This window comes from Ptiloglossa arizonensis, chromosome 9 (assembly GCF_051014685.1).
Source record: "Ptiloglossa arizonensis isolate GNS036 chromosome 9, iyPtiAriz1_principal, whole genome shotgun sequence".
Lineage (NCBI taxonomy): Eukaryota > Metazoa > Arthropoda > Insecta > Hymenoptera > Colletidae > Ptiloglossa > Ptiloglossa arizonensis.
The window spans coordinates 21,835,161-21,858,136 of record NC_135056.1 but is presented as its reverse complement, the minus strand read 5'-3'; the positions used below and the strand labels follow the sequence as shown (position 1 = coordinate 21,858,136).

The 22,976-nt window shown below is 50.7% G+C and overlaps 1 protein-coding gene across 3 annotated transcripts in view; it reads left to right on the top strand.

Moving 5' to 3' along the window:
- The window catches only part of LOC143150959 (CD151 antigen), a 70,606-nt gene that overhangs the window by 37,718 nt on the left and 9,912 nt on the right, over positions 1-22,976 (top strand). For all 3 annotated transcript variants that reach the window (XM_076319596.1, XM_076319594.1, XM_076319595.1), the window contains 2 exons: positions 8,716-8,932; positions 22,262-22,453. In XM_076319596.1, the coding sequence (XP_076175711.1) occupies positions 8,813-8,932; positions 22,262-22,453 (312 nt within the window). In that variant the 5' untranslated portion in view covers positions 8,716-8,812. The remainder of the gene's footprint in view (positions 1-8,715; positions 8,933-22,261; positions 22,454-22,976) is intronic.

Here is a 22,976-nt window from a genome sequence, read left to right as displayed (position 1 = left end):
TCTCTGTTTCAATCCCGAAAATTTCCCAGCACGGCGCTACCTCGATCGGTCCTCTTTCACTCTTCGCTCGCTCGCTTGTTCCAAAAGCTTCGAATTCTCTCCGGACAAAGCGCACTCTCTCTCGTTCTCTCGCATCGCCGCAGTATTAACGCGCGAATCAAACCAAACTGTTAATACCGGTGTTAAGTAACCGCGTGACTCAAACTCGTTAACTTTTTTTGAATCGAACCGGTCGCGTCGCACGCGCGAAACGTCGAAAGGTCGAAACGCGAACGAACGTAGACGTTTCCGGGCTAGAGTAAACCAACCGTTGTCCATCCACGCGTAATTCCAAAACGGCAGTTATTTAACAAGTATTAGCAGCACTCGGAACGTTTTAATTAAATCAGTGGCCGCCGCCGCCGCATCCTGTGGCCCGGACTTGCTCGAACCGCGATATTAGCAAACTCGGAACTCTCTGGCGGATATTATTTGCCGTTTGTCGTCCCGGCTGCGTCTCTTTCGTTGATCAACCTATCGATTTCCCTGCCCAATCAGGAATCGCGCTAATTGGTCAACGATCCGGTAACCGAACCATCCGCGACTGCGCGCACTTCGAAACGAACGATTCTTTTCGATCATTTCGCGAACGTTCCGCATCGGGCATTGCGCCGAAGCGAGCGTAATTATTCATTTTCGTGGGAGATAACTCCACAAATTGCAATTCACGAGCCTACGTTTCCCGTACGAGTTGTATGAAATTCAGTAATCGCGAACTTGCCGAATTGAAACCCTGTTGTGCTTGTATCGGTATCGTTCGCGACAAGGTGCACCCAGGATCGATACATCCTTGGATTACCAAGTTGTTCGCGTTCCCGTGTTCCCTTCGAGGAGCTCAACGAGACGAGAGAACCTGGCACGACGTTAAGCTACTTCCCGCTGTGAACGTATGATCGATCGACACGAGCCACTGTCGTCCATCGTTTTTAATTGGAGAAAATACCGTCATAATCGATCCATTAAAGTTAAACACGCGCGAGACAGAAGGAAAGGTCGCTTAACTCTCGCTCCGATCCGGTTTTCGTTTAATCAAGATATTCCTGGCGGGCTGATCGCCGAGGGCGAGTCTTTCCCGTGTCATCGGAATTTTTCTTCCCCGCCCACGCCCCGTCGGTGTACGCGTATGCGCGCGGAACGCTAGCGATGGAAACGAACGGAGAAACGAACCTGACCGAACGAATTCGAATCGAAACGAAACCAATCCGTACGAATCAACTTAACATCGATCTTCGTGATAAAAAACGTTCGTATCGCAGAAGAAAGCTGACGACACGCGCGAAAACGCGATTCGAATTTTGGGACGGGTTATCGAACGAGAGCATCGAGGATCGAGTTACGAGGCGTTCGATCGGAACAGTCGAACCGTCACCGTGTACACGGTACGCGCGATATTCGTTCACCGTGACAGGGCTCGAGCTAGTAAAAAGAAGGGCACGTGTGCGTTCACCGCACGATTTGTTCGGCAATTGCGCGACTCGACGGGAAAAATGGCGGGGCAGCTGTTTCCTCGTTGGGAGACCGAGCACTCGGCCAATTTATCACCGGTCGGCGAATTTCCGTTGATTCGAGCCGATCACGAATCCGGGAAAAATTTCCGCCCGATAAGAGCCCGGCGCGTTCGCGGAAGCAAATTTTAAACGACCGGTGATCGGGCACCGATGTTCCCGGAACTGGTGAAAAACTCGTAAACCGTTTTTTACGTTCAAGTTTCTCCTCCTTTCGTCGAAGGGTTAGTTTCCGGATGAGGACGACGGCGGCTCGTCCTTTACGGTGCACGATAGCGATTCGTTTCGCGAGTCGAAGGAACGCCGCGACCTTTTATCGTATTCGGACACGAGAGCATTTTGGCCGGTCGATGTATAATTTTACGAACCCGATAAAAGAGATAGGAATGTCGACGGGTAGATAGCTCGCGAGCTTTATCGACTTTTGTGCCGTCGAGTTCGTTGCGTGGCCGTCGTGCGTTTATTTCGCGAAACGTTCCGAACGATTATCGGTGCACGTGAAAATCCACGGTGCTCGACGCGCACCGCTCTCTCCCTCCTCGTCGCGATCGTCACTGATTTCGCGCAAACGACGAAACACGAGGAAAGTATCGATACGTATTCTATTGGCCGGGTATGGAACTTTTTCGGTAACTTTGGAAACTTTGACGAAACGTCGAGAAAACGCGCGCGGCGCTCTCGCGTCGTTATCAGCTGCGAATACGGTAGAAGTTTGCACGATATCGCGTGTGTACGTATGTAAACAACAACGCTAATTTAAACCAATAACGTAACCTCAAGAAAACGTTATCTTCTCGACGATACGCGCGCATACCTATTAGAAATACCGTTACGTGTATTCGACGAGAATCTCGACGACGTTACCTATCGATACCTACGTGAGTAATTGTACAATATTTGAAACTTTACGAGGCACAATTTTCTCTCCGAGGGATCTCGGTGATCCGAAGACGGCCGGGCAGCGACCTTGATCGTAAACGTTAACGAAACGTACGATACTCGGCGAGGCTGAACGAAACTCGCACGCGTTTTAAATTGTACACAGATTTCGTGTTTCGTTTCCAGCGATAAGATAACGCGTTTTCGTTTCACCGATATCTTGATACGATGTATGTATAAGTAACGCAATCTTCGTCAGCGGACTCTGGTCTACGAAGCGTTAACCGATAACCCAAAGAGCGAAACGAAACGTTTCGCGTCGCGTAACATTGTTAGGACGACGACGGTTCGATCGTGCACGAATTCCTTTACCCCGCGAATAATCGAATTTTACAACGCGAAGATCGACCAAGACCAGCCTCGGACGAAAAGATCGACGAAGGTGGCGATCCGCGAGGAGTTTTTACGAGCCGGAAGCGTGCACGTAACAACCCTTGGCCCATGGCCCTCGTATTTTGGATCCGAGAGTGACGTAAAGACAAAACGAGTGTCCTTTACGACCGCTAAAAACGAGCTAGTGTTATTTCCAGGTGGTGAACAGTGCACGGCGTAGTAACCGGATAAATAACGGATCGTAACGTCCGTATACCTATGGACGTGGCGCGTACATTCGGCCAGAGCACTTTATTCCGGGGCACGCCGGTTTATAAACGTTAATTACGTCCCCCTTGCACGGCTGCTTGCTTAGCGCTACAGGAAGCGGGCGCTAAACAAGACTTCCTCGCGCCACTTTCACGCGATTCTTGACCAACGCGGGAAAGAGCAACGCGTGCTCGTAAAAAAAACATTTTTACGCGCTGCGAAAAATGCTGTTTTCATCCCTTGTGACCCAACCCTGCGAGTTACCGCGGAATTTTATCGAAACGAGCTACGTGTGTACGCGCCTCGATGTAACCTTGCGTTTCAGAACCTTCGAGCGCGTAATTTACTGCATCGGTGCTGTTGGATGCACTTCAGCCTTCCGTTAACCGTGAATCGATCGAGACGATTTCTGTTTCGACGTTTAGAATCGAATCTGTGACTCTTACAAAGAATTCTTCTTCAATGATACGTATCTTAACTCTTCTTAATATACTTTTTTTAATATTATCGCGTACCACGTTCGCGATTTTCCAGTCTCCGTTGTGCTCGTTCGTAGCTCGACGATGAATCGACGGGAGATAAATATATTTTCGGCTTTCGTGAAAGATTTCGAAGAAGGAAAGAAACCCTCGAAGTAATTAGCTTCGAGCCACGATAAATTTAGATCCACCGTTACCATCGAGCATCGTGTATCCACAGACACGTCGTAATGGAAGTAAACGAACGTTCTTTATTCTCCGTCGAGGAATATATATATACGTATACATATATATATATTTGCTTTCCACGTGGCAAAAACCGTGGAAAAACAGATTCGCGAAAATTCGTCGAGTTACGGTCGACGGGCCTATAGAAAAATCGCTGAAAATTCGAACAGAGGCTGAGAATCGAGAGAAAGAGAGACCGCCAGGCTCCGCGATAGCGGCTGATGGATTCCGCTTATTCCCTCGCAGCTGCATTATCCAATTTTCCACGGTGCAGCGCGGTGCAATTGCACGCAGAGGCGGATGGCGTGGGCCGACGTACTCGTTCGTCGGCCGGTTCCCGCGTTGCAGTTTTCCGTCTGCAGCGCTGCACGCTGGCTCCAGATGGTGCACGTTGCAACCTGCGGTAAAACTATCGGGGCGGTAAATGGAAAGCGGCGATAAAATCGATACCGCGTCGATCTGGATTTTTCGTCTCCGATCGATCGGTTTCGCTCGATGCGCGTGCAAGGTGGAAATCATACGCGCGTAACCTTCTTTGCCTAATTGAACCGAGGAGAGTGAACGATTATTCTCTCGCGAATTCCGAACGAAGGAATTTTCGTTCGTCGATTAAACGGTCGCGTGAAATCGCTTCTCTCTGCCCTTCTTCTGCGCCCACTGTTTCACCTCGATTGGATTTTCACCGAAAGATAGGCAAGAACGTTCGGTTTACGCTTTTAAATCGAGCGTACGTCGAAGTAAGTGATTCGTCGTGGTTTCAAAATCTAAATTCCAGTTTCTTTCCACGTAAAACTTTGCTTGTCGCGAATCGCGGAAAATTCGTGGATCGTCGTTTCGCGAACCGATCCACGACGATGGCGCGTGACTCGGTCGGCGAGTCGTTTCGCACCTTGGATGTTTCGCGGATCCGAAACCTGTCGCAGGAACCGTCCAATAAAAAGGAGACCGGGGTCTCTGAGTGGCCGGCAAGGTTAATGCGATTGGATGATTGGCTCGATTAGCAAATTGGTCGTCGACGTGTAGGACATTGGGATAAATGAGGATATGTCTATGCTGGGAACATGGCACCGCGGCAAATTGATGGGAAGGGATCGAACGACAGCCCCCGATGTCGTCGCTGATATATTATGAGACATGGTTTTCGATGGGAGGGCTTACGTGCGCGTGTCAGGTTTACGATTAACGCGACTCGTCGAGATCTATAGGCAGCGCTTCCGAAAAAACAAAATAGAAGATGAACGAATTTTCGATTCCCCGATCGCTCTTTTTCAAATTTTCCACCCACGGTTAAACGTCGTTTTTATTTCGCGACCGATCCCAAGGAACGTGGATCGGTAGAGATCGAGCGAAACGAGACCGCGTATCGCGATGCACGGTGTCTATGCGCGACGACGATTCTCTACCGCGAGAACGAAAAAATCGGAACCGATTTAACCGAGCGGATTGTAAATCGAGCGGAGAGATGGATCGTAGACGCGTACGTCCGCTTGGGTGGAAAACGGTGCCCCATCGATACGCCTCGGTATATTTCTTCTAGGCAGTCTGTAAAAACAGATTCGAGATGCATATCGATGCGTCATCGCGGACGTGGGCTCGCGTACGCGTGGGCGTTCGATGTTACCTCGAGTTCCGTGGCACGTGGGTCGCCGGGAGAACCGTATTGGGCGAGTGGCGCGTGGCGGTTGAATTTTTTTTCCTGTCACCGGCCGTTGATTATTTCTACGTCCGTTATCGCGGAGGGACACGCGTACACGTGTACACGTGTAGTCGCCTCGAGAAAGCTATTTCGACGGGTATCCCTCGCAATCTTTTCCCGCGTGGTTAATTGAAACGGTCAACAGGTTCGGAACACCGCGCGGTGCCGCGCGTGTTACTCGCGAACAATACGTTTCAGCGCTCGGTGTTCGTTGAAGGATTACCGCGATCGCTGCTGGCCAACGTTCAGCGGAAGCGGTAAGTTTTCCACTCTCGAGATTTTCTCGTCGTCCCTTGATCCATTCGAGTTTTTCGTAGAGCGGAACCGTGTTGTTTACCGCGGTGTTCCGCGATCCGTATCTGCGTTCTCCGGCCGGTGCATCGGGGTAACGAACGTCCTCGCGGGGAACTTTGCCACCGGGTTCTCTTTTCTCGCTAAAGCGTTCTCGTCGCGACGCGAAATTTCCAGGCTACGAAATCCCCGGAAATTCTCTGGACCGTTTACGGATAAGAACGTCGCGAATCGAGAACAAACGCGAGTTTACGTTTCGAATGTCGTAGTAAAAACGTTCGGTTGAGTCTACTCGGCCGATCTCTTTAGTTCGAACGCGAAATTTCGAAAGTAGGCTGCGTAAACAATCGAAGGACACGGATTTCACTTTATCGAGTTTACTCGGACACGTGTCCCGTTTGCCGCGTGTTAGCTAAACCACGAACTCTTGAATCGTTTCGTAAACCAAACCGACCCGAAACGAATCTCCGTAAGAAACTTTTGTAACGCTTCTTACTCGAGGATTTCGAAATGTTGAACCGAATCGTCTCTGAACGAACCGATCGCGAAGCTGGAAACTTCGCACTCTTTAAACTCGACTCGATACGGAAATCGAACATTTCATAGCGATCACTGTGCGTCTGGAGCTCGCGCTGCACACTCCCCGTGATTAAACAAACGAATAAATAATGGTATCCAAAGGGACGGGTGATCGTTAACGGGTAACGTTCTAGGTTTCGTTTCCACTCGTCGGTCCCATATTTTGAATCTGGTTTCCATTCGGAAAGCGTCCTCGTTCGGGTCTTGACCTCTCCGTGTAAGCCGACGCGTTAAAAGGAAGACAGAGTGATTTTCGCCCGAACGTTGCGTCGAAAAAGCATTCAGCCCGTGTGCAGAAAAGATAAAGCAACAACCGACCAGGGGGCCAATAACCGCGGAACGTTATCCAGCCTACCGTTTATTAAACGTTTCGGGCTCGCAGTTTGCCGAAAAAAGAAAAAAAGAAAAAAAAAAAATAACGTACGAGACCGGTACATCCGGGCGGGAACTTTCCTTTATGCTCCCCTCGCGGTCGAAACTACTTCGCCCACACGAAAGAGACGGGTCACACCCATTTAATTTCGCGGTTTCTCTTCTTTCATCTTCTCTGCTCAGGTTTCTCGAGCACCGCTGCAATCACCTTCGTCTTTCTCCGCGTTCGACCTCCGCCTTCTTCTGCTGCTCGCTGTCCGTCCGTCCGTCTCCTTTTCTTCGTTCTCATTAGCCCGGCATTTTATCCTTTTGAATTCACCCCGCGGTTGACCAAAATCCGGCCCGCAACGAAGAACGCGTTGGCCCGCTCAATTACGCCTTTATTCGGCGAGTTTGCGGATTCTCGATCGCGCGCGCTCTAATTGCGGAAACACAATTAACGGCCGTAAATAAGGGACCGCTCCTTCCCCCGCCCTGTATCTTGCCCTTCCACGGTTCCTAATTAATTCACGGCCCGTCGTTATCCCGGGTAAACGAATTGTGTTCCCGTTTCTGCGCGAAATTTTCACCGTTTGGTGTAACGAACGCGCGAAATTGGGAACTCGAGCTCGCCCCGAGTGATCTCGATAACCTATTCATCGTTTCGCCGAGATATTGCGAGATCGTATCAATGGGGAGGAAAAAGGTCTATTAATTCCGAGAGCTATTCTCGCTGTAAACGCACGTTATTGAGCGAAATTGAATACTCGAGACGGACTTCTTAACTCGGGGAATTACGCACGGTTGTTCGTTGGTGGAGATACGAATCGATCGAATCGATATCGACGACACGGAGATCGAAAAATATACACCGATCGAACGTCGATACGCTACTTTGCCAAGGTACCCCGCGAAGAGTCTTTCAAAGATTTTGGAAACGGAAGGGAGGGCGGATAAGTAGTTTCGCGGAAGATACGGAGGCCAGATCGATCCGACGGTAAAGGAATTATTCTCGCGTGTATTTTTGTCTAAGGGTTTTCGCGTCGATGGGGATGAAAATTACAAAGAAGCGGGCACACAAGGGAAGATAAGACTCGGTGGTTTCGCAGCGCGTCTCTGCACGCAATCGGGGGTAGTGCACGGGGGTTCACTCCCGTGGTCTGGTATAAACGGAGAGAGGCAAGGTAAAGGAACGAGGGAAGAAGGAAGGAGCGGTCGATCGGACACAGGAACGTATTCGAGCCGACGAACCTCGGAATTCCTTGGCAAGTCGAAACGACGTTAGCGATGGGGCCCGTGCCAACGCGCCTCGCTTATCCTTTGAACCGCGACCAAGTTACTTCCGGTTCCTCGATCGTCGTTTCTTTCCTGGTTCCCGATTTCATTCGATTCGGTTCGCCGTAACCTCGCTGTTGCTTTATCGTCCCGTTGCTCGAGGTTTCCACCGTTACGTGTTTAACGCGATTTCCTCGCGAGTTCTTAATTCGACGTTTCTTCCGTTTCTTAGCTTCGATGGACGTTTCTTTGTTTCGAAGGATTCGAAAAGCGTGACGAGCTTTTTCAGAAATATCCCAGTCGAATGTAACGAGAAATCGATCCGATAATTGCAGCTTTCGGTCGCGGTGTCTTTTTCTCCCTCTCCGATTTTAAAGGACTTGGAAAGCGTATCGAGCCTTTTCAACGATATCTCGGTCGAACGTAACGAGAAATCGATCCGATTTTCTTACCTGTGGAAGAGCGGGCTTTTCACCGAAAGTGCAGCGACGGCGCGTGGTGTCCGTTGGCCGTGCGCCAAGCACCCGAAACGATGCACGAAGATAGATTTACTCGCGTTTCGAGCGTAAGACACTTCCGAGGAATATCAAACGCGTGAAATCGCTCGGGATTGCGGGACGCGGAACGCAATTTCGTTGGCAGCCGAGGAGATCGAATTCCAGCGAGCGATTCGATCCTTTCCGTGTCGTTCAACGTAACGACCGTTTCGCGGAGAAGCTCTCTAACGCGGTCGAATTTCGTGTGCTTTCAGAGTCGGTGACGAGGTGACGACGACCACGACTACGACGACGACCACGACCACGAACGAGACGGAGACGGAGACACGCGAAGAAACGAATCGACCGATCATGGCTAAAAACTCCGAGAGGCTGCCCGGTACGTCCACGAGGTTGAGGACCAGGGACGACGGTTGCTGCTCCGTGAACTTCCTCAAATACGTTCTTCACATTTACAACGTGGTGTTGTTCGTAAGTACCATTCGGTTACGTTCTCGGCTCGAGTCCGCGGAGTCGATGAGGAGGTGCGTCGTCAGCGCCAAGATAAACCGTTTACCTTTCCCGCTCGGCTGGGGCAGCATTTACTACGACCAATGTTCTCCGTAACGACGTTTCCGAGCTCGCGAAACTTTCTTTTTAATTGCCCTCGCTACGATCTCTCAGCTACGAAAGGATGTTCTCCGTTGGCTCTTTGATTCGCAAGGAATCTTTTCGAGCTCGCGAAGGACGTCTCGATGGTTCGTAAACGAGAACCCGTTCAAAGATTCATCGTTCCTATCGAAACGCTGCGTACTCGGTTCAACTCAGGGCGAAGTCTCCAGCTTGAGAGAATTTTTAGTGTCCGAGTCTCGCGAGATCGCTGGGAAACTCGATAACGAAAACTCGAGCGATCCTTGCGAAGATCCAGTGTCCGTCGTAGCGGGAGATCGAAATATTCTCCGTTGCTCGTTATCGCGGAAAAGCCGATACTTTGCGCGGAACGATCGAATACCTCGCAACGGAGAACAACCGAGGGTTCTCGGAAGCTCCCACGCCGGAGGAGAGCTACGTAATGTGTCAACGGGATAGTCGAGCAACGAGTATTCACAGGGCCGAGAGAAAGAGTGGGTGGGCGAGTGTCGCAAAAATTAATGACGCAATTTTCGCGCAGCCCCGTGGAGACCTTTCAGCCGCGAAAACAAGTTTTCGCTTTTCGCCTCGCGGCCCTCGGCGTTGTAAGCGGCCGACCGAACATCCTGACCCTGCGCGATGATACATCCCATAAAATGCTAATGAAGTTCGTTCGCGGCGTAAGGTGCAGCCGCGTTACGGCCGCGTTGAATAAAAGGACGCACCGTGAACCGAGCCGAGCCGAGCCCGAGACTAGCCGAGGCGGACCAGACTCGAAAGGGGAAGCGGAGAACGAAGGTAATCGCAAAACGAACAGGACGGTACAAATCGATCGGTAGCCCTCGCCTCGCCTCGCCTCGCCTCGCCTCGCTTCGCTTCGCCTCGCCTCGCCTCGTCGCGGTGCATCGCAATTTAATGCATAAAACGTCGTCGCCTCGTTGAGAAGCGGCTCCTAGCGAGAACCTCCGCGAGATTAAAACTAACCGAGGGACTCGCTCGAGCCTTGTATCCTGTTATTGCCCGCGTCGTTCCGCGAACGTTCATTTTTCATCGTTTCGGCAGCTCCGTTCGACGTCTACCGTTTCTCAACTGTTCGCCGATAGACGAGAAGCAAACGGAGAATTTTAACGAGAATTCAAACGGATATGGAAACGTGGCCCGCGCTCGAAAGCGACGATGCGTCGCTCGGACGTTCGGTCCCGGGATATCGATGCGCGGAGCGTTTCCTGGACCGGTTCTCGGTTCACGAAAGGTAGCTCGTTTCTCGAAAAAGTAACGCGATTCTCGTGGAGCTCGAAACTCGTCGTTTCCTGTTCGCGCGAGCGAGCCCCACGTTCCGCGTCCGGACACTCGACGAGATTGCGAAATCGTCGCGCGATCATCGGTAACGGTGGACCCAAGCCGCTCCGAATGGCAGACTTTAAACTCGCCGCGTAATAAGGCTCGATAATGCGGGGATAATGCAACGATAACCTGCCTCGGGAACAATGGCCGAGCAACAATGCCGGTCGCTGAACGCGTGCGTTTACTACCATTGATTGCGTTCGCGAGTGCAGTCACCCTGGCCAGCTCGAAGTCGGAGGATCCGATGATGCTCCCTCGAGGCATCGAGCTGTCCCGCCGCGAGCACGTAATTACGAGATTCCTTGGCTCGGAGCCTTTTTTTCCTCGCTAAATATTCCCAATTCGGGCCATAGTTCACCGTCGTAGGTGTGTTCGCGCGCGATGTCCCGCGAATGCCGGATGAGCGCGCGTACACGCGAGAAACGAACCACGAACGCTCGACTTTCGATCGAAAGATCGTGGATCACGATCGATCGGAACGAACAACGAAGATAGAAACGATCGTTCGATCGAACGTTGCGCGTTAGACGAATTCTCTGGGTCACCGAACGAATCGTAGCGTTCCACGTTCCGTGAACTTGCAAATTTATGCACGTTGTTGGTAATATCGATCCTTCTTTCGCCAACGGAGAAAAGGTGCGTAAAAATATTTCCAACCGGGGAGAGCAAACGGTGAAAATACAGGTTCGAAAGCGCTCGTAACGAGATCGAAACCGACATCTGGTTAAAGCGTTTCATCGTTGGATCAACGAGTACAGGTTGGAGAGACACGGGGAAATTAAGTAATTAGTAAGTGGAGGTGCTCCACGGCAGCAGGTTATTACGCGGGTCCGATTTATTAACAACCGGGCAATTACAGATCGTAAAAAGCGACCTCGACTCCTTTCTCCGTGTCTCGATTCATCGTATCGATCGATTAACCGTTCGGTCGATGATTTAATTACCCTCGACGAGAACGCGAGCGAATCTCGAGACGGTTCAACGGATACTCGATGCTCCCGGCAATTCAGCGTGCTTTCGCGATCCTCCTAACCGTCGATCGTTATTTCGTTGGAGATTCGTTCGCGACTTTCGAAGAAACGTCTCGACGATCGGACCGAGCCCTCGTCTCTCGTAGTATGCAAAACGCGGCGATGCAGGAGGAGAGCAAGTGCAGGAGGAGAACGAGTGCAGGAGGAGAACGAGTGCATCAATTTCGACGATGCACGCCGGCCCGTGACGCGTGGAACTTTCCGCGAGTGATCGTCCAGTGGCCAGAAAGGCTTAATTGTACAGTGGGCAGGATCGTTGGGACGAGCTACTAATTACCGATTAATAATGGCCTCGGTGTGTTCGCGCACGGTTATTCGAGAACTCGAGCGATTTTCATTGTACGCCGGGCTGTTATTCGGAAACGTCGCGTTACACGTTATTAACAGTGTCGATTTCCCGAATTTCCGATCCGAACTTTTTCTTCCTATGGAGATCCACGCGCGAAACGATACACGATTTAAACTTCGCCGTGAAACACGATAAAGGTGCTTTTCCGTTTCGTTTTCTATTGTTCGCGCGAGGCGTACGCACGCACGCGCACGTGTGAATACCTCTGCGAAAAAAAGACTCGAGCAAAGTTTATTCGTTAAGGGTACTCGTACGGGGTACGCGACGAACTTTTTCCTTTTTTTTTACCGCGCGTGGTTGGGCTGAAAAGAAAGAGTCAACCGTTTCAAACAGCGCACTCTTTGTCGCTTCCGAGCGGCATAATTATCGCCGTAATTGCGTTCGAACGAACGTTACGCGCGAATAAAATATTTACCGAACAACGTGAACTGTTTCGTATTTCGTTATACACTCGATCGTTACCGTTTGGTATGTCGGGTCGATTGGTAAATCAACGTTTCGAGTTCATCCGTTCCCTTTTCGCGGGAAAACTTTGCTCGTCGTGCGATAAATAACACGGTGACGGTAACACTTTGTCGAAGAAAATTGTCGGTGTGCCGATCCTCTTAGCGAGTCCCTTAAGCCGGATTAATTTTAACGATCGCTAATAACGAATATCAAGGCACTTCCTTCGTGAACAGCGGAGCGCAGGGTGGTTCACGTAATAAAATACGATTATCTCACCGCGTGGTCCAATCGTATTACCGGGGGTCATTATAGTTATAATTCCTGCGTTCCGTGCGACCTGTTTAAGCCCGTCGTCGGAAGTTTTGAACCGTGCCACTCCGGGTTAAGTAGCCAGCTATTAACGTCGCGTAATTTCTCCTCGTTCGAGAACGAAACGGCGAAACGGGCCGTGATCCGTCGCAAAAATAACCGACGAACCAGAAACCAATTCGATGAGATTTTCCCGCGAAACGGTCCGTGTCGAATCGACGAATGTCTCGGTTTCCCGACCGGGGAAACACTTTGTACTTTTACGATGAAAAATTAAACGTTCTCCGTGCATCTCGACGCGTTCACTTCCGCGAACAACGGTGAATTCCGTTCAGTTTTTATTTTGAACGTGGACGTTCGATTAGCGTGCATTTCGATCGTTAGATTTTCCCAGGTCGCTTCGCGGTGGGAAGAATCGCTGGCAATTACATCGTCGACAATCCATAATCGAAACGACTCTTTAAACGATCGAAACGATCGTCATCCGGCGCGTTTCCCAGCGAACGATCCTAGCGGCCGTTACAACGATCCTCGTTGCCACCGAACGTGCCACGGGACACCTAGCGCATTCCCAGTGCCACTTGCATTTCCGCGCGGCCAGCGCGCGTACGCGCGAGTGCAGGAACGCGCACGTAGGCGAGTAGGCGAGTGCATACCGGTGCATCGTCCGGCGACAGATCGCACTTGACGCGTTTGTCGATCGTGAAACATCCTAGTCTCGGAGCCAATGGGATACGAGCGCGTACCGTCCCTCCGTTTCACTGAAATCCCTTTCACGCGATGCTCCGATCGTGCGTCGAATGAACACTCGCCTGGTCGCGCCGCGTTTAATTATCACCCGTGTATCTACCGACCTACGACGATCGAGCTCCTTCGAAAGATCAATCGTTTGCTTTCGATTTCCATCGCGAACGTTCGAAACGAATGTTTCAAATTTTTCTTCAAAGAAACCACCAAAGTTCCAGATACAAAAGTTTGCGGGTAACTTTGCACACGATACGAGTAACTAAAAATTTATCGGGTCCGATAAAGGAAACGAGAACCGATGAAAAATCGATTTTTTTTAAAGTAGGAACGCCCCGTTGATCGAAACACGACGCTTCGTTGTTAATTGGCTTTGGAAATTTTCTTTTAAACGCGTCGCTCGAGGCGTGTAGCGATCTCGGTTAGACGCGTCGACTCGGGCCAGGTGTTCCGCGTACGCGCGCGAGCTCGCGGAAATCCGTGCTAATTCGCAGCAGCGAAGCGAGTCCGCGTTCACGCGTCGCGTGTCAAACGCAATTTACCGGTCGCCGCCGTCAGAGTTCGTCGCGCCGGGAGGAGCGCGCCGACCAAGGGAAATAAAAAAAACGAATTCTCGCCCGGAGAAACCAGACGTTCGAGCGGAGTCGTTGGTACGACCGTGGAAACGACCGGTGACGGTGAAGAAAAAGACGGCGGAACGTTAGAAGTTGTTGCGTCGATCTTTCCAGAAGACTCGTCCGCGAGCCCTAGGACGAGCCAGCGTCCTGGATTTTCTTAACGTTCTCGGGACAGGATGTAATAAGTAATTATTCTAATTTCGTCCGTGGAACGGAACGACTCTCTCCAGGTTCGCTGCGCGGGATTTACGTGCCGGTTCGAGATTGGATCTCGGTACAATATTCCGGGAGCGGACGACGCGCCGGGGCCAGTTTCACGCTCGCAATCGCGGAATAATAATCTTTACGCGCGGACGAGAACCGACGTCCCATGATGGAATCTAGTTCGCGGCAATGAAAACCAACGCGCCCGCCTTTATCATTCCTCTCGAACGCTATTCAATGGCTTTATCGTCTCGTAACAGTTTAACGTGCTGCTCTATGCTGCGTCTCGCGTAAACTCCGAAACGACCGATCGCCCGAGATAATCGCTACTCCGTTTCGCGTCTAACGTTCTTTTCAATTTCGTCGTTCGTTTCCCCTTCGAGAAACGTTCAACTGGTTAAAAAATTATCTAAACAAAGTATCCAGAAAAGTTACTCGAACTTCACCTTTACGGAGTAAGATAATTTTAATTTTTGCAGCGATCGAAAGCTCGAATCGACCGACTCTCGAAAGTTACTCGAAGTCGTGGAGTAAAGTTACGGTTAGACTCGAAACCTTTGTTCGAAGCATACGATCGAAGTAACTTTGTTCGATTCTTTGCTCGGTTAAAATTTGTCCCCGCCCTTGAATCCGGAACTACTCGACCGGTGACCGTCTACGATCCGTTTCCAGCGACCGCTGCCGAAACAACACAAACGTTTCGAGTTACCAACGACGTAGCTCCGGAGAGGAGCATCTTCGCTGAATCGTTCCGCGGAGCGAACTCGGCGAGTAGAACGATTACCCTTGACGCGTTGTAAATAAGAGAGCCGGCTATCTACGAGAAGAAATCTTTCTCGGTTCTTATGCTAATGGATGCCCACCTTCGATTCGAAACGTTCGAATACAAGGTGCCTTTCTCGCCTAACGCGCGTTTCATCTCCTACCGATTAATGCCGTCGGTGTGCCGCCTCGCTGTAAGATCCGCCGTGCGGAACGCGAATGCACGTAGCTCTCGATCGGTTGGCTACCGACTCGCGATCGATGGATCCACGTACCCGATAAGCACGTACGGAATATCGCGCGTCCTGGAACCGTCCACTTACCGCGCCGTTCCTCCACCGAAATTCCTATCGATCCTCCGGAAGATCGGACTACGACCCGGAAAAGAATCGGCCACACGGCACGTTCGACGAAACCACTCGCGCTAATTGAGTTGTCCAGGTTGCCGACGGACCTCCCGTCCCCGAACTTAATATCCAAATGGCTCCCGTTCTCTGGTCTCTTCTCGCGCGTAACAGAGGAATTTGGAAAATTCCACCGCCACGGGGAAACGAATTCGATGGATTCGAGAGCGCGGTTGAGTTTCAAGATTCGCGAGTATCCAATCGGTGGAACGCTTTGTCGGCTTCGAAGACGTCTTCCTCTCTCGAAAGCTTCCAATTCGAATCCGAAATTACGATGCCGCGCGAGCCTCTTTCACCCGGGGACGAAAATTTCCCGAACTCTCTTTTAGAAATTTCAAGATTTCTCGTATCGATCGCAAGCCGGTCAGACGGATCGAGGTTTTTCACGATTTCTAGTTCGCGAAGCGATTTGATTTTCACGCGGGACGGAGTCGATCACGGGCGGCACGCATCGCGCAACACGCGTTTCATTGCGCGGAGAGAAACGTTTCCCAGGGCAACCGATTATCGTAAAGCTCTCTCGCCGCAAATGATTCCATTAAATTAGCCGTCGCGTCTAAGCCGAGCCGCGTTCGCGGTTAAGTCTCGGTACCGCGTACACGAGCACGCAGCTCGTCGAAAATGTTTATCATTGATACTATTACGCGGCGGCGCCGGTGGCCTTAAAACGCCCGCTGTAAATCATGCAAGCGCGCCGTTATATATAGTACACAAGTATTATGCCAAGAGAGTGGAACAAACACGCTGGTCTACCGATGATATCTCGTGTCGGTTGCGGCAGCTGCAGCTGCAACGGAAAATATCCCGCGAGGGAGATCGAGAAATCATTGAACATCGGACGCTGCGACTCCTGTGCTCTTTTGTCGCGCTTTTTCCCAACGTGTCCTCGACATTTCTATCGCACTCGTCGTTAACCCTTCACGAGTCCGATCAAAAGTTGCAACGGTGAGCTCTGCTCGACCCATTGAGTCATTTTTCCAAACGCTGGTCATTAAATACGTACGTGCATAAATTTCGACAATTAGACTTATCCGGAATGAAACGATTCAACGCTCTGTCGGGGTCTAGCGTACCTCGTCTACTTTTCACGCGAACGGTGTACATCAAATGAAATTGCGCTGACACCTGTATGTATAATGGAATTATTTGTAAGGTAGACAAAAGTTGACGCACGGGGCACTGTACTTCGATCGGTTACGGATCGACGTTCGAAGCTTGTCGAAATCCACGAAATTCTTCCAAAAGGTGGATTCGATGTTACTTTTCGGGAAAACCTTTTGAAATTAATGGCCCGAGATAGTAAGAAGCAATACCGAAAATAACAAGCGAAATTTTATGTAAAACGAGAAGGCTGCTTCGAGAGCGAGCCACCCAAATGCATTTCGTTGGAAAACGTCGGGTGTATGTATTTGTAAAGAAGCTCTCCTAGTGCCAAGACAAGAGCTCGAACATTTGAAATCCGTGCCTCTCTACCCACAGGTTGACCGACATCCGATACATTTCTGTTACTAATAGAGAAGCGTGTACAGGGTGTTTCAAAATTACCGGCCAAGTGAAAAAATGTAAAGTCCACACGGAATTGTCGTTGCGAACCGTTCCAAGTTCTGTCCAACGACACGGTTTGGAAAACTATTCCCAGATCGATGGAACGAATAAATTGTAAAACGATTTCTTGGATCGGTGAGACACAGAAACAGATTCCCAAACACAGCACGTGTGTACGTTCGTTCTCTACGAGCACGTACAAGGGCCCCCGATGAATGTATCGCTCGCGATTTAAACGACGCATCTCAGAAATCGAACTCTTAAATTTCACGCGCTTATATCTCGAAACTAAAGCGTCCGAGTCGGTTCGTGGCACCGTTCCGGGCTAATCTGTACGTATACGTATGTACGTTGACCGTGTGCACGTCCGCGAATTCTTATTTACGCGTAACTCGCGGATACAGCGGCGAGCTTGCAAACAGAGTTTAAAATTAGACGCATCCCCGGCATAGTTGGTGCCGGTACGCGATCCAACGCGAAAAGCGCTCGTTACGTAACCGTGATGTTAAATTCGATCCAAGTTGTCGCGATTCAGGAAAAGTTGGGCCCCCGAGGGCAACGCAGTTGCGCAAACGCGGTAAAAAGAAACGCAACCGGTGCGCGTTCATCGTTCCTCGGAATTCTTCGATCGATATCGATCGATTCTGTAAACAATCACCGTGCATCGTTTCGTTAGCATTTCCACGTTTCCCTTTCTCGTTTCCACAAGTAGGTCGCGTAACGACGTACAAAATCCATCCACGCGCGAGGTTTCCGCGGCTTGAACGGAAAAGGAGAAAACCGCGTAGCCGTGCGTTCGCGAAACGTGCCTTTCGAAGCCGAGATACGTAAACGACAAAGGCGTAGACCGTTTTCGCGTACGGCGACACGTTTTATCGAGGATCCCTGAAAATCGAGAGATCGAGAGATCGAGAGAAAGAGAGAGAGAGAGAGAGAGAGAGAGAGAGAGAGGCGTTCCTCTCGCGAGATATTTTATTTTCCTCGGAAAAGTGGAAACACCGCTCGCGGTTGCATCGTGGCCCTTGCCGGTCATAATCGTATCTCGCGAGTTACGACTCGAGCCTCGTTACCGTTCCCATAAATCTTGGCAAAAATTCAAGAGAGGGTATGCCACGATTTATGGAATTAGCGGTGCAATATTTTATGCCCGTCGGACCAAGAGATTACTATAGAACGCGTCAGGCAGCTTCAAAGGGGCAGCTCGAACCGGCTTAAAAATTTGTTAAAGAACGGATCGGGAAACGTGGGAGGAGGAGAAGGATGAGGAGGATCGAAAGGGAGGAGGATGATTCCATTACTCGTTGACGCGTGGCTCGCGATGGAATTTTTGTCGCGCATCGGTGAACGAAAAGCTCGTCGTTCCGGGTCCCGGAATATCGGGACGATTCCTTGGGAATACGATTTAGATTTCCCCGTTCCCGTCGAGTCGTCGCGAGAACGAAATGAATTTTCTGCTCCATCGGTTGTCAGCTGGCGCGTAAAACGCGACAAAGGAACGACCATGGAGCACCGTTAGACGGTTCGTTCGACTCTTTATTTGCTCTTCGAATTCATAATCCGGGAGGAAGATACGGCCGGGGCATCTCGCGAGAAACGAGACGAAACGGAGAGCCGCGTGGGCGTTTGCGAGGGATCTCGGCTGCCCGGTCCCTCCTAGAATTCCGGAAAACCTGTCCAAACGAGGCTTTCGGTTTGCTCGGGACGAATACTATACGTCGCGTGGATACCTGAGGCTCGACGAGACTCGAAAAAGAGTTGCTTCTAATTGAGTAGAGACAGATAAAATAGACGTTGATCGCGGCGGTCCTCTTTTTATTTTCGAGCGAGGTCGAAGAGGCCCGGAGAAGGGCACGGAAAATTTTACTCCAACGAGACGATTCGATTTTTCGTTAAAGATGCAACTGACGACGAGTTGTTCGTCGATCGAAGCGTTATCCGGATACAAATTTATCGCACGGAGACACGATACCGGGGCAAGTTCAACCGCACGGGAATCCGTGAATCAACGACGGTTTATTTGAGCGATACCTTACCCGCGGGGTTGTAAACAATCTCGAGCCGTGCACGCGCGCAAATAATCTTCGACCGTGTTATAAATACTCTTCGGCGAATGCTGGCCGTGAATCGCTTTGTTCACCTATGCGAAGAAACGAGTCGGGGAAAGGATTGGAAATTCGCGTAGGGCAATTTCACGTATACTTTCGTCCACGTTCCCTCGAAACGATTACCTTCTCTCGCCGGTGGAACGTCGTTTCACGCCTCCACTGTTCCGTTGGAAAACGATCGAGCTATAAAAGAGAAATCGGGAGCGATTCGTTTCGGCGCAACGTAAATCGTTATCGACCCCATCCCCCTTGTTCGCTACCCCGCGCCGGTCTCCTTTTAATAATTTCTTACGATAACGGGCCGACGCCTCGAACGTTGAATGAAAACGCCACGGATTTTAATCCGTAATCAATTTCACTGTAAACTAGATACGGTCGTTGCGCAACCGAGATAGAAACGATATTACCTACGAAATGATCCGATACATGCGCGCATCGACTCGAAGAGCATCGACACGACCCGGAGGATTTATGACGTCGTAGCCGCGATACGTGGTTGCCTTCGGGACAATGATAAAATAATAAATTGCCGGGCTCATCCTGCGGCGACTCTGTGCAGCCTTCCCGCAGGGAGTTGGGCTTCTCCTTCGTGTGGAGTCGTGCACGAGCCACTTCGGTTCGAACACACCGCGGAGAAATAAATACGGCTCGTATCGACTTGGACTCGAAACATTCCTGGCCCCGGATTCTTCCGCGGAGATATACGGTCTAATGCGTGGGTGCGGTTTCGTTGTACCGGCACCGAAAGAATCGCTGAAACGGTCGCAGTGCCCTCGATCAACGACCCCGATAAACGAATATCGATCACCCGGGGATGTAAATCTTCGTCCGGTCCGCGTCGCGGTAGAAATTCACCGCGCCGCGCTTCGAGATAAAACTGTTTCACCATTTTCGTAACGCGTAGTCGCGCTAGGACCGTGAAAACGAACGGTAGTTTGGTTCATCGACGATACAATACCATTCGACGATAGTTTCTAAACGCAACACGGTTCACGAGTAGACTTCCAGCGGGACAGCGACGCGAACTTTTCGATGTTCGAACAAACTATTCGACCGAGAGAGAGAGAGAAAGATCCCTAGGTACCGGGCGAAGTTGAAGTTGGACTTTGCGGTAACTCGTTCGATGGAAGAGCCCTTTAGCGACTCGGGGTAACAACGGATCGAGAATAACAGAAGGCTGTCGTACGACGGAACGATGATCCCCTACGATGCGATTACACGTGCCCGGAGAAAGAGCCGCAGGATTTGATAGACAGGGATTAGGATCTAGAAATTTATGGACGTCGGATAACCATCAGGTTCCAGTCGAGTCATCCGGTCGAGAGATTCGTTCACCCGAAACTCAACGCGTTCACCGCTATCCGAAATTCGGTGTGTACTCGCGTACAGGGAAACGTTCGAAACGAAACGTCGCTATCGGAGAACAGAGGGCAAAGCGGTGCTCGATCGAAATGGACGCGTATCGCCGCGAGACGAGAAACCATGGCCGTTGCTCCTAGAACGCGAAACTGCACCAAGATCCAAAAATAGGCGGTAAGTGGTTCCGCCGGGTACATCGTAGCGAACCATTTTTATTTTCGTATTCGGAACAAAAGCGTAACGAACGAGATCGCGTAAATACCGACCCTCGATCAAAATTGTAACGCAAACTTCCGTTTTCGACTGGTCCGCGCGCGCAAAGTAAACATTTTCGGGTCAGGTGAAATTCGCGTTACTTGGTCGCTACGAATTTTTCCACGAAGGCAACCTTAACGAAATATCGATATCGTCGAGGTGGAGGGGAGGTCGAACTTTATTTACAAACCGCGCAAAAGTTTCAAATCCTCGAGTAGGTAAAAATTAAAACCGTGGAAAAAGTTGGCCCACTCGTTCGCCGACACGAGAGACTTCGCCGCGAGTTAACCAACGCTGGTGCACTCGACAACGCGTCGGGAACATTTGTACGCGAAACTACCCTTCGAGTTTGCGGCCATTTTTGTTAACGCTCGCGATCCATAGAAGAATATCGTTTCTCGGTAGCGCGCGTCGTAGCGCGAAACTTGTCCATTGTGCGCGTTTCGCGCTGCCCACGTAGCGCGCATTCCACGATACCGTAAATACCGCGGCTCGAGCGACATTTACGTCGGCGTTGCTCGTGTATTACCGGCGGTGACTTCCGCCGGTGCTCCCACGGGGAACGTTCGATGCCATCGATGTCGGGGGGAGGACCAACGATGGAAAAAATCGAGGGGTACCGGGAGGACGAAAAAAAAGAGAAAAAAAAACGAGTAGATAAATGGTGGAGCGAAACGTTACCGAAGGACGTTTGACGCGCGCAGTTATCAACGACGTTGGTTGCTCGTTGCGCGGCAGCTGTCCGTGGGCGGCAACGATATCTCCGGCTGGTTCGCCGCGGTGGAATTCAGCGGGATTCGAGCTTCGATATCGCGTTGAATAAAACGTTCTGTCCGAAACGATCGTATCGAAGACGCCGCACCGTGGAGATTACCGCGCGTCGTTATTCCGTCCGCGCGTGTACCGTGCGACGCTGTACGCGGAGGTTACTGAAGGGGACACGTGTTCCGAATCCGGATGAATTAATTGGAACGGAACGATATCGTCGGTCTTCTTGCGCCGATGAATAGTACGGATCGGACGCGCCGGGATTAATGGAACTCCCCGTCCCGCGGTCTACACTCGATACACCGTGGATTACGTAACGAGAGTTTGCGTTTCGAGCGCAAGTGCGTTCGCGCGTACGACGACGAGCGAAACGTCGTCGGCGCTCTTAGCGTTTCATTTCTACAATCGTGTCGAGATGCGGTAACGTAAACGCGATACGCTCGAGGCCGATCGAACGTACTTTTTCCAAATCCGAAGGACACCTGCTCGATCGTGCCACCCGGTGGAAGAATATTTTCCTACGAAGCGATCGTCCGCTCGATCGAGCCCGAAGATCTTTTTCGTTCGGTGATCCTGGACGATTCTAGATTCAAATGTACCGACCTTGCGAACAGAGTATACGCTCCGAGTTCCAACGAACGGATTAGATTTCATCGTCGGATTTCTCACTTCCTACCGATCCGATGTACGTACGTAAGTAAAATCACTACCGTAGAGTTACGCGTAGATTCGAGCACTGGAAACGTCGCTCGAGGAGTATCTCGCGTAAAAATATATTCCCGTTTAACGGAATAACGAAAAAAAAAAAAGAAAAAATTATCTCGCTAACGTCGAGGAGGAAAAACAGGTTCGGATCGATCTTGTCCTTATCGACGCGGACGAGCAGCGGCCAATTAAGGGTTAACAGTAAACAGAGCCTGAAAGTCGACGCGTTTATTTTTGTTTCAGCTGTCTGGACTGGTTGTGGGCGGAATCGGTATCTGGACGGTGATTTCGAAGCACAGCTACGTGTCCCTGATGACGACCAACACGTATCCGACCCTAGCCTACGCTTTGATCGTCGCAGGTGTCCTGGCTGTGGTCGGTAGCTGGCTCGGATGCGGCGGTGTAACTTCTGAAAATAGATGCGTTCTTCTCATAGTGAGTAACCGACCAACTCGACCGTTTATCCACGGTGTGGACGCGTATGGAATTTAGTCTCGTTTCGATCGATCTTCGTCCAGTTCCGAAGAAAAATGTGTCGTTCGAAAGAATCGATAACGCTGCCCATCGGGCCTTGGATTTTTTCAGGGGCGAATGGATGACTTTTCTCGAAACTCGGGCGAGAAAATCGAGTACACTCGCTACGTTTATTCGTCTCTCCATTTTTTTGGTGTACGCGACACCGTTAACGCGTGTTCGCGATACTTGACGAAATCGACGAGACGAAAAACGTTTCCCATCGGTCTCGTGGATTCCTCGGGCTTCGAGAAACGCGTAACACCGTTGACGTGGGGGTTACCACGGTGTCTCTTATCGATCATGCTCTTCCGTGTCGACCGTTTATCAGGAGCGGTCCTCCTCAATCCCCCTCTCGCTATTGTCCGATTAATTAATTCCCCCTTTCCAGTTAACGTACACCTACGTATACAAAGAGAGTCGGAAACGCGGCGGGTAAAGCCGA